The sequence below is a fragment of the Bemisia tabaci genome, chromosome 6, assembly GCF_918797505.1.
Source record: "Bemisia tabaci chromosome 6, PGI_BMITA_v3".
NCBI classification, from domain to species: Eukaryota; Metazoa; Arthropoda; class Insecta; order Hemiptera; family Aleyrodidae; genus Bemisia; species Bemisia tabaci.
In genome coordinates, this window is record NC_092798.1 from 51156573 (window position 1) to 51174808 (window position 18236).

General features: G+C 37.9%; 2 protein-coding genes across 5 annotated transcripts in view; one reads left to right on the plus strand and one right to left on the minus strand.

Annotated features, from left to right (window-relative positions):
- Positions 1-18236, minus strand: part of LOC109034758 (lachesin) — a 252465-nt gene that overhangs the window by 117186 nt on the left and 117043 nt on the right. The gene's annotated exons all lie outside the window — the stretch shown is intronic.
- On the plus strand, positions 7194-16685 carry LOC109042012 (uncharacterized). 3 transcript variants are annotated; one of them, XM_072301870.1, is made up of 4 exons: positions 7194-7300; positions 8048-8241; positions 9090-9177; positions 10967-16685. In XM_072301870.1, the coding sequence occupies exon 4, from the start codon at positions 10976-10978 to the stop codon at positions 14948-14950; it is 3975 nt and encodes a 1324-aa protein (XP_072157971.1). In that variant the 5' UTR covers positions 7194-7300; positions 8048-8241; positions 9090-9177; positions 10967-10975; the 3' UTR covers positions 14951-16685. The 3 variants fall into 3 exon arrangements, with proteins under 3 accessions (XP_072157971.1, XP_018914093.2, XP_072157972.1); XM_072301871.1 differs by having other exon boundaries at positions 7215-7300; positions 8052-8241; XM_019058548.2 differs by lacking the exon at positions 8048-8241.

Sequence of the window (18236 nt, forward strand, 5' to 3'; positions counted from 1 at the left end):
TTTTCTCGTTTTCTGATAGCAATGACAGCTCAATGAGTCGACGAGTGAACTTACATCGCTGCAGTCTAGCAAAATTATTGCAACTTTTTTAACTTTTGTACATTCCCCGGCTCTTATGATTTGAAGGAGCGAAAACCATCGCAAGCGAGGAATGAGCATTAGGGGCCGTCCATTAACTACGTCGCCCATTTTTTTTCTATTTTTCTACTCCCCTCTCACCGTATCCTACCGTCATCTACTGCTACATCCCCACGGGCCGGATTTAGGGGGTGGCTATATGGGCCGCGGCTCATGGCGGCAAATTTAGGGGACGGTAAATTTTGCAATTTTTTTAAATATAACTATAGAAAAAAATCGGATTCAGAAAGAAAATTAGAGACGAGAAAAGGTGGAAAAATCTCTCATTTTCAAGGCGTATGGACATTTCTAATTTTGTCGTCTTTCGGTGATACAGAAGACAGCACCTTTAATTAGTCGAGTTAAGAGGGAAATCAAACACGCAAATTGGCCTGAGCGGCGCGGCGCAGAGAGCAATGATGACGAGGATTTGAGATGAGAGGGAGTAACCCTTGGTGCGGCGGATGACATGTAACACATATTAGCGCCTACAAGGCTACATGAATACTTCGCGCATTGCGTCAGACACAGTGCGGTCAGCAGCGGTTGGCGTGAAACGTATAGCGCCTACAAGACTGTAGGAATACTTCACACATTGCGCCAAACACAGTGCGGTCAGCGTGGCGTGGTAGCGGAATTTAAAATTATTAAACCACATGTATGTTTGTTCTTGCATAATTTTTACGGTCATTTCTTACAAATGGAAGGCCTTTTTCACACAGAGATAGGTTTACGGAACTTAACTTTTGCACAAAGTTCCGTGAACTTTTGTTAGTAGTGTTGACAGGGCTTTTGCAAAAAATGTGTCCGACACGATGCGTGTTTAACTAAACGTTTTTAACTAAACTATGCGTGTTTAAGAAAACTAAACACGAGGATAAATTTACTTTATAAAGTGAACAATTATTGGAGGAGATATAACAAACTGATGTAATCTGTAAAAATACATAATGTTTAAATAGGAAATGCCACCATATGACGCTACTATACGCAGTGCATTTTCTCCCTTTTAAATCTATTTTTATACTTTTTCCCATTTCGGAAAAAAATATGGAAATTACTGCGAAATCAGCTCTTTCAGCACTCTCAGATAAAGCATTAATAAATCTGCGTGAAAATTATCCACTCCCGGAAATAGTAAATTTTATTGTCAATAAAATTGTCTGAAATATTAGAGAAAGTAAAACTCCATATTAACCCCAGAATTCGAATATTAATAGCGTAAATTTGGCAGCGTCCAAATATTCATACGGCGTTCTTCCATAGCACGGAATCTGTGCCCGAAATTTGGCTGGCGGGGCTCCATCAGCGAAAAACTCATTTGCAAATACATGTTACGAACAAGTCCCATTGGTATTAATTAACACGCGGCAGGACTGCGGATTGAGTAAGACAGGAATTGGTTGAATTGAAATTTAAGAGTGCAACGCAGGCCTGCTCCGCCGTGCTGAGGAAAAAAGGCGTACGAGCATTCGTAGATTGCCACATCTCTCGGGATAAAATATTTATTTTTGAGGACATTTACAAACATCTCTCCGTGAAATTTTCAGATACATTCGATTAAATTGCGACTAAAATCCTTCGTAAAGTTGGAAGGAAAATATTCACAAGTTAATTCCTCTGAAATTTCGTATTTTATCGGAGGAAATGTGGCAACGCCTGAGGGCTCATACGGCGTTCTTTTTTAGCCTGGCAGTGCTTCGATGATTATGCAAATCAGCCGACCCTCTCACTCCTGTCGCTAAATAAATACTAATAAACTAATTTGCGCCACGAATATCTGCCCCCGCGCTATTTTCACGAAATTTGGGTGTTCAGGCTGGTCGTGATAAGTACACTGTCACACTGTTGTGTTACGGAAAAACGCGGTATGAAGATTTGAATGTCTCTAAGGTTTCCCGATAAATATTATTGGATGTACGTTATGAATATTTCGACCGCGTTTAACAGAAAGGAACCAAGCCACATCAGCTATTGGCAAAAACTGGGCAATTTAATTTTTTACGAGAGAACGTTTGAGTGGATTCCTTTGATATTTTTAAGGAATTTGATTCGTACTGTGCAGGAAGTCCACTGGAATTTGCACAAAAATCTGCACGATCATTTTCATGTAAAAATGAAAGTGCCCAATTAAAGTTGGCAATATCTGATGTGGCTTGGTTCCTTTCTGTTTAACGCGGTCCGTTTTTCCTTAGAATATCAGATACTTTCGATCGAGTCGCAAGTAAAATTTTGTGGGAAATTTAAAGAAAAATATTCCCGACTTTCCCAGAGACTATGGAGACATTTCTGACCAAACCGCATACACTCATGTCAACGTTGCTAAGATTGTGCATACTTTCGACTGTTGAATTGATAAAGAGCTGTAAGCTCTGTTCTGAAATCTGCCTCAAATTTTACTAAATGTCCATATCATCCAACAACCTCGTGCTTTTTTTTCTGTGTCGAGCATTTTAAATGGTTCTCTCGAATCTGAACGACACCTCACCGACAGCATAGAAAGGAGCATTGCGAGTTCACGCCTAGCGCCATCGCGCCTACAATTTTGCAGCTGCAACACTGACATCCATCATGTACGAATAGTTGTATCTCTGCGCCGTAATCAATGCGCCTCCTTTTACTTTGCTCTATTTCCATACTGTATTTGTTTCAGTTTGTCTTATTTGTCTGTAGCGGTGCTTTAAAGGATGTATGAGCAACACAGTCTTAAATTGGGGAACCGTAATAATCGAGCCTCGTTCCTTAACATTTCTCACGACACCTCAATGGCAGCATAAAGCGGAGCTGCGGAACATCGCGAATTCACAGCTAGCGCCATCGCGCCTTCAATTTTGCAGACGCAACACAGACATCCATCAAGCACGAATAGTTGTATTTCTGCGCCGTCTTTCCATTTGCTTTATTTCCATATGTGTTAGTTTCGTTTGTCTCATTTGTAGTGGTGTTTCAAGGGCTACGTGAGCAACACAGCCGAAAATAGGATGTGCCTTAATCAATTATCATTTTGAAAAGGAAAAAAAAAAATAAAAAAAAATAAATAAATCAAAAATAAAAAAAAAATATTGAGAAAAAAAAATATAAGAAAAAAAAATCAAAAAAAAAAAAAAAAAAAAAATCAAAAAAAAATATAAAAAAAATATTGAGAAAATTTGATTCCGTAAATCAAGAAAAGAACAAAAAAAACCACATCTATTTTCAAGCATTTTTGTAGGCCCAGGCAGCCCAGGCTCTTCTGGGGACTTATATCCTGTTTATAGTTCCAGGACCTCCATTCACCACTTTCATGCGTACGAGGACTTTTTTTACTCTTACTTTCTATTCTCCCGTTCATTCAGGAATTACCCGCATTTTTTCTCGGTCATACTTTTTTCTCTCATATTTTTTGCTATATCTTCGATGTGTCAGGAGGCCGTAAGCGTATGTGTCAATGGCAGATTGGCCTTATGGCCAGTCCGACTCTGACCTATAGAGAAGAAAAATTAAGGAAATTTTCAAGAAAGTACATTTTCTAATTTTCCAGGAAAAAAACAAAGTATGGCAGGAAGTCTGCAACGCTGCCAACAGAGATACGTACGTGGTCTCCCACTTTTCCCATCGGTTTTCTTTCCAAAATAAGAAGAAAACGTCATTTTGGCTTCAGCATGCATCGCCAAACCTCACGGCTAAATCTCGGTAGTCGTGAAACTTTCAAAAAAGTCTTCTAACTGCACGGGAAAGACTTTAATTAGCCAATTTATTCACGAGCCAGTTATTGAAATTTGCGGGGAAGGGATTAAGACATTGTTGAGCAGGCGGGAAGGTGGGAGGTTGGCGGACGAGGGGCGGAGTGCGGGGGACGGAAAGAAACCTCAGATGGATTTACGAGTAGCGGCATAACCTCAACTCCTCAAATCCCCTCGTAAATTTAGTCTGGGAGGCTAGTGTATCGGCTTCACTTAAACTTGTGCGCAACGCTCGATAGATTTACGGTAAGGGTAAATCCACCTGATTTCCTCGTTTAGACGCGCTACCCTGTCTTTGCCCAAGGTAAGGGAGGAACGGGTATCGTTTTCGGCAAGAGCTGAACTGCAGGAACTCCTAGTTTCTAACCAAGACCCTTTTGCCGCGCGATTCGAAAGAGGATATTTTGAAAAGAGTGCCTCTGTGAGAAAAGTAAATAGGCACTGGGTACCACAAGGGCTGGCTGCCTGCCCAGGGCCCAAAAAAGTGGGGGCTTCGGTTGGGAGAAGGGTTGTTGCCTATATTCGAATGTTACCACAAGTAGCAAAAAATGATTGAGGAATTTCTTTCGAGATTTTAAGTGAAATTTTCTCGCAGCTCGACGAAACTTTTTGGATACCTCCGATGCGAAATGCACACGAGTTGATGGAATGAAAAAAGCGTTGCAGGCAAAATTCTTGAAGGAAAACTGGAACTCAACATAAAAAAACGTGATGGAGCTCAACGATTTCACAAAAGAAGAATAAATTGTGTGAAAGAATAGCGTTCCATTATTGTATTAAGTGCATCATTACAAAGAAAAACTCAAGCAATATTATCAAACAAATATTGAGAAAAAAATATCGCTCCCACCGTAACAAAAATGGTGCATCACCCATAAAGCAACACGGGGACGCACCATAGTTACATGGCACATTGTTACGTCTAGCGTCGAAAAAATCTCCGGAAAAAGCGTCCGCTACGCATAGCGTGGTGAACGCTCAATAAGACGTCAGGTGTAAAAATTTGAAACGTTGAGAAACAATTGGACTGCAATTGGCAATTTGGAGCTATAAATTCTGTCTCATCTGAAAAAACACGTTAGTGCATAGGGAAACTAATGGCAAATACGTTGTTTTTAAACCGGGCTAGAATTTATAGTTCATAATTGCAAAATGTAGTCCAATTAAGCTCCTGCGACTCATATCCCTACCATTTTACGCAAAGTATGGAAGAAAGGGGGGGGGGGGAGACAGTGGGTGGTGGTAGAAGGTTTTGCTTGGAAAAAGAGAAACATTTCTAAGTATGTAAGAAAATACCCGCAAATGGAAGTAAACTATTCCCACCCTGGTAAAAATTGGCATTAGAATCTGTGTTCCAAAATACCATAGACCTAAAGCCGGCTGTAAGATTTCCAATAGCTTCTGTAGCCGCCTGTACAATTTCTTATAGCCTTTTATAGCCGATGGCGACTAAGCATTAGCCAGACGATAAAGTGTATGCTGAACGGTACTAAATACGGATACTAGGACTTAGTGAGTTTTTGGACTACCGCTCTCTTTTTGTGCCGTAGTATCTTGATATATTTTGCGAGGAATTCTCCGTACTTTTGAAGGATGCCTGTCATTCTTAATATGTTGGAGCGCCTTCAATTTCTTATGATACTGTGCAATACCTCTAGTGTGAAATAGTTGCTTCAAGCGCCGCGGCACGCTGCGGCGCGGCAGGCGGGCAGTTAGCGCTGAACGCGCATTGGCGCCTACAAACCTAACAGGGATACTTCACGCATTGCGCAATGCGTGAAGTATCCTTGTTAGGTTTGTAGGCGCCAGTGCGTCGCCACTCCGCTTTGTGTTAGGCTCTAATATTTAATCTCGCGGAGTCAGCGTTTTTCAACTCATGGTTCTGAAATGTTTGCACACTCTGTATGGATTATTCTCATTTTAATTGATGAAAAAAAATGTGTTTTAAAGGAAAATATAATGTGTGTTTTGTAAATATTAACTTAGTTCCATAAAAAACTTAACGATTTCCAAAGCGCACGAATTTCTACACAATTTCTTATAGCCTTTTATAGCCAATGGCGATAAAGTGTAAAGCCCGGCGACAGAAACTGTAGCCCGACTGTATACTTTTTTATAGCTTCGTATAGCCCGGCTATATGATTTGCTCCGCTTTCTACAGCCAGCTATATGATTTTCAATAGCCTTCTTTAGGCCATAAGAACTCCTATGGTATTTTGAAACGCAGCTCCTATCGCCAATTTTTACCAGGGCAGAAAGATTCAAATTTAAATTCAGTTGAAGAACGGGACATAGGCGGAGTTTGGAACTTTTCTCGAGAGGGTTGCCGACTTAAATCGAGAGGGGCCTGGGGAACAGAGGAAGACACCCCATCGAGTGGATTCTGGGGGACTCCCTTAAGCTAAAGAGGGGGGGGGGGGGTGTCTGGAGAGTCCCCTTAGAAAAGTTTGAAAAATTGCCTTTAAAACAATTTGTTTGAGCTGTTCTCACCGAAAAATTGATTTAATCACAATTTCTAAGATGAAAAATATGCTACGCATTGACTCAGCAAAATCTATCGCATTCCCTGGGAGAGGCCAAGGCAAAAGTGTGTTTCAAAACATTTTAGATGCGGTAACTTGCGGTAAATCATCCGAATCGGAGAATAGAAGGAAATCAGTTAGGACAGCATTAGAAGCAATGATCCTAAATAGCATACCTCACCCAAAAAAAAAACAAAAAATTGATAAAATAATTTATCAAGAAACCTTTACTTATCTTTTATTTCCTAAAGTAAGGTTCACCTAAACAAGATCGGAAAAAAATAATTACTTTTTTTAAAAGGAATGGAATCATTTTTTCCAAGAGTTTTAGGTGCTTAAAAATTAAAGAAAAACTCTCGAGAAACTTGAACGCTGTGCGGAATTTCCTAACAACGGTTACCTAGCTAGTTTTCTCATGAGAAAATTCAGCATGAACCGAAGTTTCCAACTTCGCAATTAAAGATCCACTCTTTCTGATTGCAGTCATTGGTATGCCACAAATTCAGTCAAGTTTTAAAAAAAATAGCGATTTTTCCATGTGATTTTAAATTCCGAGTGCGGTTTTGTACGTAAAGACTTTGCTCACAACACAACCAGTTACTTATTGGTTCCCTCTTACTGTTCGGAATTTAATACGTCGTACGGTTTTCCTTCAAAAAGTACTGATGCAATTTGCATAACATAACTACAAATTGCTATCGGGCGACACTTGCGCGAAAGTATATAGTTAAAATACCTACCGCTAGGTAGCATGTTACGTCAAAACAAGAAGAAGAAGAACTAATGGAAATTTCAGCGCGGCATTTTCTTATCACATGTTTTGCTTTTACCGTTTAACGGTGTTTATTTCCGCTTATTTTCAGCTATCAACTCACAGTTTTTGCCCGGATCCGCTTCTAAGAAAGTCTCTGTGTCATCGATTTGTACTCTAATATTATGGTAAGTTTATCACTGATTTTTCCAGCTGACAGATATTTGTAATGATAGTACCAGATGACTCAGTCAGCTCAAGACACAAACCATTCCTAAAGCAGGCTGCCTTCCTATAATCATTTGCAAATTTCCTCTTTCCTTCTCTTTTAATCTAAAACAATTCTCCAGCGAAAATGTGGAAAGAAGAAACTGACTCTTTTTGGAATGGTTCCCAAAGTTGCTGTTATTGGTCTGGTTTCACATGAATCCTGTGATGGCTAGGTTCCGCTGAAACGATTCCAATGAGAATTTGTCCAGACAAGTCTATTGTATAGTGTGATAGAGTTGCCCAATATTAGTATAAAGTACACATTTGCCTCAAGAACTGGAACATTTTCTGTGCAGTGGCTGACACATCGTTCTGAAATTAGCTGGTCTGACCCGTTGCTGACAGTCAAGATTGCATCATTGAATTTCAGGGAGACTTTTCTATGCTCTGTCTGTCGATTTGTCAGGATCTGATGCAGTTTTGACTCTCCATATTGAATACAGTGAATGGAAAAGCAGTATGCTGGGTATTGTGAAAGCTTCACTTGCTGGAGCAAGAAACTTGACGGATCAGTTCATAATGAATTTTCTCAATGCTGACGTTCTAGAATCCCTATTTTCACTTCATCTTTTGAAGAGACTGTTAGTTTATATAAGTGTAGCATGATATTTAGGTGGTGTACTTACTTACATGCAAGACTGTAGAAAATGTGAAAATTGTTTCAGAAAGAACTCTGTTACTCTTCAAAACTTTGGAATTCGTAGAAAAAATTTTACTATCATGGTTTGAGGTACTTTCATTTAGAGTGAAGTGTACATCTCAGAGGGCCAGGTACTTAGTGATGTGGGAATGAAACCGAATATCTTAAGGTGTCTGTCCTGAATTTGTTGCGCAGCATCTTAGGAAGTATCATTTATATGTAAGTAATGCAAAATTATGTATTTTTTAACTTCAATGCCAATGGGGTCAAGGTGCAAGTCACAAATTGAGAGAATCGTAGCAACGCACAGCACAGGTATTAACTTGCATGGATACCTAACACACTGCTCAACACTGGCATTGGAGCAATGTGCTTAGGTATATATGTAAGTCAATATTCGCACAAAATGCTACTGCATTTCTTACTTTCGTTGCAATTTCTGAAATACACCTTAACTTCATATGTACATAAGTAGGTAGTGTATGTTTTCATACCGTTTCTCCAATGAGCTGAATCAAGTTTTCAAACCCTTAAACCCTAGGGGTGCAATCTAAACATTTTTTAGATTGCAGTTTTTAGTTCAAGTTTTAATCCGAATGATTAAACAATGTTAAGAGTTGCCAGCGGTCTGGGAAATCAGGGAAAGTCCAGGGATTTATGCCACATCTACTAATAATTGAAACATACCACTGATCTTCCAACTGTTTACGCTCTATGGTATTTTTAAGGCCTATGTCATCTTTTAACCAGCCACTAAATAACATTTTTATCCATTATAGAATCTTTAAACAAGGAAGTTATATGTCCAAGTTCAGCAAAAGACAGTGTATTTACGAAGAGAAAAAATAGGTGGAAATTTTATTAAAAGGTCAGGGAATTAGAACATTTTGGAGTCAGGAAAAATCCAAGAAAGTCAGGGAATTTGAAGATGAAGAATTATAGCAACCCCAAAAGAGGATTATTGAAATGACATGGGTGCTTTTCAGGTAAACTAAATAAAGACACCTCCATCTATTTCCCAAGAAAATTTGAAGTACAGTTTCTTAATGAGTCATTTTCAATTTCAGGGCAAGGAGTAAGCAAGTTGTAGTGAATCGAGTTTGTTCTGTTGTTGATTGAGTCTCGGCCTACTTGCACTGTCAGCTATTTTATGAGGTATGTTACCTGCAGTTATTTTTAGAAATATTTAGAATAAATTAATACGCAAGTACCGAGTTTTTCATGATTATCATTGTGTATTGACACGATTCCCACAGTTTGGAAAATGCTGATAATTTTCTATCATTTTCAAATGCAGGGATAGGTTTTCACTTCAATTCATTGAGTGCAACTACTGTTGTTTTTTAGTGAATTTTCCTGTATTAGGGATGCCATGTCCCAAGTAGCACAGATTGCATCGTAATAATGAATATTGCTGTTCCACTGAGTGTTGTATATATTGACTAGCTCTTATTTGAAGGGGTCCCATTTATTGAAACTTATTGCATTAAAATTGAAATAAGTTGCAATTTTTCATGGCATTGCATATTGCTTATCTTTCTGATACATGGAGCACATTCTGTCGATTGTTTAAAATCGGCGTAAATCGACTCGATGATGGAAAAATATTGCAATTTAAGGGTGAAAAAATAACAATTTTATTGAAATCAAAATGCAATTTAATTTAAATATTTACGTTGCACTGTGCTACTTGGGTGAAGATGAATCAGCATTTTCTGTAATAGGGATTTATGGAAAATTCTTGAAAGCTTTTGAAAATTGTCTGAAAATCCTCATCAGTTTTGGGCGTTCAACAAAAATTTGATGGATGTGCTTGAAAGTTCTTTCCCTTTAAAAGCAGAAATCATGATCACATCACAATGACAGGTATCAAAGCAAGTGTATTTTAGGTAAGATTCGTTTTTTTTACTGGAAAGGGAAAATGCTCTAGCACTAGTAAGGAATCACACTTACTGCCTCCCTAATTAACCAATGTTTCCGATTAAAAAATGTGCATAAAATGGTGCAGAAGTTGAGCCCATGTAGCAGAGTTTCCAGTAGCAATAAATACCAATACAACAATTTTTAAATATGTACCTACAGATTAATGTATTTAGTTCTTTTAAAAGTAAATAGTTTTTCATTGCAATTCATTGCTATCTTTGAAAATTTTACTTCACAGGAGGATACAATTTTGAGGCTTGATTAGAGAAAATAATTGTATAATAATTAATGACTGAAACACACTAGATATCCAGTCAAGGGGGGGGGGGGGTGAAGTATTCCTTTGTCCAAAAAGCTGTCATGCTGCTTGATTCTGAAAATTTTATTTTTGTTCCTTTTTAATGTCTCTTATTTGCAGCCGTAGTAAATAGAGAGGAAAGGCTAATCCATTATTAAAATATCTAATGATCTTTTCAATTTGAAGATGCCCACCTGAATCAAATTAAATTTTATCTTGTGGTAATCTCTGATGCCTGGTAGGAAGTATTAGATTCATATGAACAGAGAAATGGTTACTTTCCCATCAGATGTTGAAATTCAGTACAGAACTGGAATTCTCATGATATCGTCTCTTCATTGAAACATCAAGTTTGTAAAACTGCATCTGTTTATAGAGATTAATTTATTTTCCAGTCTGTCTTTTAGGTTTTATTTTAATTTTTCACTACTAGAGCACCTTGTTCTCATGCATGAATTTGCTCTGCATAAATGGAGCCTTTGACATTATGAATGATTAGTTTAATTTATGAGTAGAACATCATTGGCCACAATTCAAATTGGTTAAACAAATACCACACAAGTTCTGGACAAGTCATATTGTAAATAGAAGTAGTGAACATTTGATGTCAAAAATTTTGCCCCTCAGCAGATGTGATCTTTATGAAAGCAGATCTCTTCTCTTATTTGGACTGTTTCTTCAATTTTTGTTTGTACGAATTCTATTATATATATTCTGTTCCAGGTAGTCAAAATGCCAAGGAAGTCAATACCAAGCGAGCCAAGACCACTTGGAGATTTGCGGACTAAGATTTGGATGAGTCTGAAGGAATTAGAAACACCAAGTGCATTTGCCTACAGTGCCAGCAGTTCTTCTCTGCCCAATCCATGCCTGTGTCTCAAGCGTAGCGGTGTTGTAGGTCTACCACTTTCTGCTGGTGAGGCTCAAAAAATAATTTCTCAGGCTAGCCAATCCCCATTTGGCAAAGGAGAAGATACCATTGTTGATACTAGCATCCGCAAAAGCTGGGAACTCAACCCGAACCAATTTACGCTTCAAAATCCAGAGTGGAAAAAAGCAGTTAAATCGATCTTAGATGATGTCACTGTAGGATTAGGTATCAAAAAAGGATCAGGGAGGGTCTCAGCTAAAATCCACAAACTTCTTTTGTATGAGCCTGGAGCTTTTTTCAAGCCACATACAGATAGTGAAAAAATGCCTGGCATGTTTGGAACGCTCGTCATCTGCCTACCTTCTCCGCATGAGGGTGGGAAGGTAATACTGACACACGGAGATGATAAGTATGAGTTTGAAACAGCCAAGTCTTCGAATATGAGCATAAGCTATGCAGCATGGTATGCAGACATTACTCACGAAGTCACTCCGGTAACCTCGGGGTACCGTCTCATGCTGACGTACAATCTAAGTCGCCAAAGTGGTTTTGAGGTACCATCATATGAGTTAATCTGTGGGCGCATGCAAGCACTTTCAAAGCTCCTCAAAGAGTATGAGTCACGCCTTGAGGGAGGAGATAACACCTTACCACCCCTCTTGGTGCATAGATTTAAGCATAAATACACAGAGGCTAATTTTCAACTTGAGTCTCTCAAACCACAAGATCTTGCACAAGTTCAAACACTTACCCAGCTATCAACCAAACTTGGGTTTGATATTTATCTTGCAACTTTAGAACTCAAAATTGAGTTTGACAAAGAAAATCCCGGCTATTACGAGCGGAAGCACAGATTTAAAAAAATAATTAACATGGATAGCAAGCTTATTGCAGAGAAATTCGCTTATCCAAAGGGTGGATTGATTGACCCGACACCCCAGGATGCTGCTAAAGCGGATGATAAGTATACTACCGGCCACACAGGGAACGAAGGCTGTCTAGTCATTAATTGGTATAGAGATGCAGTTGCAATCCTTGTACCGCCTTCAAAACAAGCACACTTTGTGTTCGAATTTGGTTTTGAAGGAAAAGTTATTGAACCACTGTTCTGCAAACTCATGCAAGAATTCTCGAAGGATCCAAATAAACAACCTAAGTTGGTACAACTTTGTGAGCTTGCGTTGAAACAAAAACCCAAAGAACGCTACTACGGCTATGACGTATCTAAGGAGCCCATTCCACCCTATTTCCAACAAGCAGCTGCGGCTGTTTTAGATTTAGGTCGCATTGATCTCTTTGATGTAGCATGTAAATCGAGAGGTGATAAAGTGATGCTTGACAATGCTCGTGCGTTGGGTCGCTGGGCTGCAAAGGAAGGTGTTGCTGCCATGCGTGATCGACTGACAAAAGGCGTGCAAGCAGCTTCCTCTATTGCTGAAAAGTTGGCATTTTTGGAATCGATTGCTGAAGGCTTTGCAACAGCTTTGCAAGAATCTAGTTCTGCTGAAGATACAATGACTGAAGAATATAAGCTTCTGAGGGAATCTAGCTTAAAGCAATGGTCCGATGAAGTAATTTTCACAGCTATAGCTGAACTGAAGACTGTTACGAAAGCAGATGCAGCGTCCATGGCACAAGTGTGTAAAACTGTGGACTGGAATCTGTTTGTGTCGAAAGTAACGCCAGTCATTTTAAATGCAGCTACGATGCTCAAGATATCATTCATCAATGAGTTAATGGCAAACCTACAGCAGGAACGCAATAAAGAACAACAATCATTTATTGAAATGATCATTCACAAAATCTGGAATGCATTTGTCTTTAATCTGAAGCAAGAAGGGTCAGCTTCATCTGCTAGTCGTGAGCAGAAAGCAGCAGAAGATCTAAATGCAAATGACCTGCGTAGCATTGTTGAGAATACCCTAGAAATTTTATCTCCCAAATCTCTCGAGACAATTGTCATTCCTGCTATGCTTAATGCTGTCCCCAATGCTTCAAAAGAGTGCTCAAAGGATGTCTTTATCCCCTTCATAGGAATGATAATAAAAAATGAAGTAGGATGCTTCAGGTTACCAGCTAATGATGAGACTCCTCCAATGTTGCACAAAAGTCTCGTTCAGTCTTTTCTCTTGAAATATCTGAAGGAAAATGTCGGCTTGGAACCTGAAGCTCCTGCAAATTGGTCTCTTCCTCCTGTTGAAAGGGGCTGGTCTGGACCTTGCAGATGTGGGGACTGCAGAAAAGTCAACCAATTCTTACAAGATCCAGTACAAAAAGTTCTTGATATTCCATGCGGAAAGGATCGGCGCCGGCATCTTTATGAAGCGTTTGAAGACTGCATGTGGCACAACTATGATTGTGAAACGATTCGGAATAGTAATCCATGTGTCTGGCGAATCACAAAGAATCAGTGTATATACGAAAGAAACAAAGCTAAATGGTCTGAAAATACCGAAGCTGCTGTGCAAACTCTGTCTGATTTGAAAAAGGAGGAGCCAGTTAATGGTAGACTGGAGTCATATTTGCAGCCTCATTACAGTAGTTTCATGAACGCCAATCTTAAAGAGCTCCCAGACTTGGAATCCTTGGTTGCAACCTCACAATCATCGCAGACCAATAAAAACGGGACTCCTGCTCACAATGTATCTGCTCCGCCCAATCAAACTGTTCAGATCGTTCAGAAGAGAGGAACAGCTTCTTTGTGTGCAACTCCACAGTCATCGCAGACCAATATAAATGTAACTCCTGCTCAGAATGTATCTGCGTTGCCCAATCAAACTGCTCAGAAAAAAGCAGCGACATTTTTGGGTGCAACTCCACAGTCATTGCAGACCAGCAAAACTGTAGCTCCTGCTCATAGTGCAGCTGCACTAACCAATCAAACTGTTCAGATCGTTCAGAAAAGAGGAACGACATTTTTGGATACGACTTCAAAGTCATTGCAGACCACTAAAAATGTAGTTCCTGCTCACAATGTATCTATGTTGCCCAATCAAACTGAGAAAAGAGGAGGATTTTTGGGTGCAATTCCAATTTCATGGCAGATGAATAAAAATGTAGTTCTTGTTCACAATGTATCGATGTTGCCCAATCAAACCGTTCAGAAAAGAGGAGGATTTTTGGGTGCAATTTCACAGTCATTTCAGACCAACAAAAACCTAGCTTCTGCTCATAATGCACCTGCAATAACCAATCAAACTGTTCAGAAAAAAGGAACAACATTTATGGGCGCAACTTCAAAGTCATTGCAGACCAACAAAACTGTAGTTCCTGCTTACAATGTATCTGCACAGCCCAATCGAACTGTTCTGATTGTTCAGAAAAAAGGAACAAAATTTTTGAGCGCAACTTCAGAGTCATTGCAGAACAACAAAACTGTAGTTCCTGCTCACAATGTATCTGCTCTGCCCAATCAAACTGTTCAAATCGTTCAGAAGAGAGAAGCAGCTTCTTTGAGTGCAACTCCACAGTCATCGCAGACCACTATAAATGTAGCTCCTGCGCACAATGTATCTGCGCAGCCTAATCAAACTGTTCAGATTGTTCAGAAAAAAGGAACAACATTTCTGGGCGCAACTTCAAAGTCATCGCAGACCAATAAAACTGTAGTTCCTGCTCACAATGTATCTGCGCAGCCCAATCAAACTGTTCAGATCGTCCAGAAAAAAGGAATGGCAACTTTGCTTGCAACTCCAGTGTCATCGCAGACCAATAAAAATGCAGCTCCTGCTCACAATGTATCTGCTCTGCCCAATCAGAATGTCCAGATTTTTCAGAAAAGCGGAGTGGGATCTTTGGTTGCAGTTCCGCAGTTATCCATACCAATGAAAATGTAGCCGCTGCTCACGATGTATCTGTGCCGCTCAATCAAACTATTCAGATTGTTCAAAAAAGTGAAGCAAACCAGAGCAACGTTGCACAGGTTCAGAATTTAATTTTATTGCCTAATCAGGCTCTTCAGATTGGCCCGAACATATTTTTACTGCCTAATCAGAATGTCCAGGTTGGTCAGAAAAGAGGAGCAAGCCAGGTTGTCATTTTACCAGCTAAACGAAAAAGTTAATATTGATTACTTACGAGAAAGAGGTCAAAAATGGAATTTTTCTTTAAACTGACCCTTAAGGATAACTGAAGCCAGCACTTTTTTAAGTTTTCCTTGCTGATAATTTTTCAATTAATAAGTTCTCATTGACAATGTCTGTTTTCGACCGATAAAAACATTAAGCTAAGATAGTTATGCATTTCAGTGAGACTAAGTCACTTTTTAGTATCTTTATTTTGAAAGGCTAAGGGGAAATTTTATCTGTCGTGGCCTTTAAATTCTAGGTTGATGCTTACCCTCTAGAATGTAAGGAATCTGTCCATTATATCTGACTTAAATATTTGCTCATTTTATTTTTTATTAATATTGTTTAATTTTTGTTAGTTTCTTTGAAATTATTTTGTAAATTAAAGTGTTCTTTTTTTGTGCAGCCGATGATGTCAAGGGCCTCAAAAAATTTTGACCCTTTTTCAAAACTCAAATTATGAGTAAAATTTGTTTAATGACTGCATTCACTACTTGTGAATATTCCAATTTTGTGTTCCTTTTGCGCAGCGTGATTACATCCTCAATTTTGTCACTCATCCAATTTTAGTTTTTGACACTGTAACTTCTAAAAAGTTTTATTTTCATAACTTCCTCCAAATGAGTAAAATTTACTTGAGTCTCCCAAGTTGTTGTGATCTTTATATAACTTGACATTTTCTCACTTGTATTTTACTTTTTTCTACAATTTTAAGTTCAAAATCACCTGTTATTGTGTTTTTAGAAAAAAGTATTCTCATTTTCCAAAATAACCAATTGAAGAACAAACCTGGAACTTTTTAAACTTGTACCTCAAAATACAAGTCATTCCATAAGCTCTTTAATGTTTAAATGAACATGATATGTACCCATTTCGGAAGTTTCTCTCAAGTCCGCAAAGTGTGGAGTATTTTCGTTTGCTGAACGGTAATCTCAATTTTTTTGATAAAACCACTCTTTTTCAATTTTCACTTTTTTTGGAGCTTCTGTAATTTTTGCTCTTATTTCTGTAAATTTTTAAATTTCCTTACTTCAGTGGGTACAGAAGTAAAGATGATATGAGATTACGACTACAATTGTTCAACACTTTCAGGATTTAATTTCCTTCATAATGTCAAATGAAAGTAGATTTGATGCAGAATGTTTAATTTTAATTATTATGTTATGTTTTTTTTCGTACCCTTCACAAGTGCCTCATTAGTTTTTAAGTTACTTTTTGATACCTGATATTTATTACATTAATGCACATTACATATTTTCAAAAAGTTTGCCCAGAATTGTAATGATGAGAAATGGTTACCATTCCTCATTATTTCTGCTTACATACTCCTTTAATTAGATAAGTTTACTTTTGGAGTAATTATAATATTGATCTCTGGTTGAGTAACTGTGTTAATGTTTCGTTCAATATTTTATTATTTTTATATTATTTTAGTTTTAATCTCTCTATGAAAGATGCATGTTACCTATCCGAAATTAAACTTACCCTCATGTTCTGTTCTGAATCTCTTATTGTTATTGATTATTGGTACCTACCTATTTTTCTCATATTTTGTTTTTTAACTGCACGTTGCAAAACCACAATGTCAATAATCCAAGTCTTATAGAACAAAAATACCCAAACCATTACAGACACAACAAAAAATATAGAATGATCCTGAATTCCCGCACAACCAGCCCATGCATCACCCCTGTAACGTTTGTAAACATTGAGATAGAGATTTGAACTTTTTTGTAAGCTCCTAGGCCAAAGGAAGCGCCTTTTGAGGCCCCCCAAAATTTTAAGGAGATCCCTCTGTAAAGGGGCAAGACGCAAGAACCCTACGTGTTATAGTGGGACTTACGGATCACCCTGTAGATAAGTTCAAATCATTAGGTGAGAATTGATACATCTTGATATTTCAATCTACTTTCTCACCAAATTTCTAAAGCAAACAGTTATGTAGTTTTAAAGTCAGAGCGAGCAGTCTCAAGTAAGTACTTACGCAGATGAAAAACTTGAAAAAAATTAATTCACAAGGGAATTGATAGTAGCCCTGAAGTTCCAAACATTTCCTTCAAGTATTTGACTTTTTAAAAGTGCAACAATTGAGTTTGGCTGCTGACCCAGTCAAATACGTTTTTTTTTTTTTTTTTTTTTTTTTTTTTTAATTTCCAGTATAGATATTTTTCAATGGTCTAGAAACTTTCTCTAAGGTAACTTCAAAACACTTTTTGTAATCACTTTTTGACTCCTAGTATGCTTTTATGCTATATTTTGAAAATTTTCTATGAGTTCATTTGTGTTTTTACAGAGAAATTTATGAGAAAGGAAATATGAAGCAGAAAAAACTATGATTTCTTTAGACTTTTTCAAACTGTAATGGTAGCAACTGTGATCGTGAGAAACGCAGGGATTAAAAATGGAATGAAAAAGAAACACTTTTTTAAAAGGAAAAAAAAACCAAAAGATTAATTTTTCTCTAATGTAATTGTCAGTGGGAAAACGGACTTCAGTGCCAAAGAACTCATTAAAGAGAATTTAGCACCACTTCGGAGAGGGATGTTCTTTTTAAAAAATTGGTTCAATTAATACCCAAAAATTCCAAATTGAAGCACAATTAAGAAAATTTGAAATTCACAGTTCACAAAGAAAACGCTGTAAAAAGTTCTAAGCTACCTGCTGCCTTATTTTGGATTCAGAAATTAACTATCAGTTGAAAATGCAGATCTTTGCCCTCACAGAAATTAATTCAACCGTTTTGTAGGTATATATTTTGGGGGTATTCAATAAAAAATTCGATTGAATTCTTACTGAAGTTGACACAAATTTTTCTAGTGAACAACAATTCATCTCTGTGGACTGGATCCCTTTTTCCCTAAATGTGCACAAGTGAGTGAGGTACTCCTTTTTCCAGAAATGATTGCCATACAACTTGTAGCTTGATTTGGATTGCAGCGTTTTAAAACTATTTCCTGATTAGTTCCATATTTTTCAGGGGAACCGACTGAAGTTTTAAAACATTTTGACAGCGTTTTGTATTTCTGTTTATTTATTTATTTACCTATTTATTTAT

Coding starts and splice junctions, on each gene's coding strand:
- LOC109042012 (XM_072301870.1), top strand. CDS start 10,976: ATGCCAAGGAAGTCAATACCAAGCGAGCCAAGACCACTTGGAGATTTG.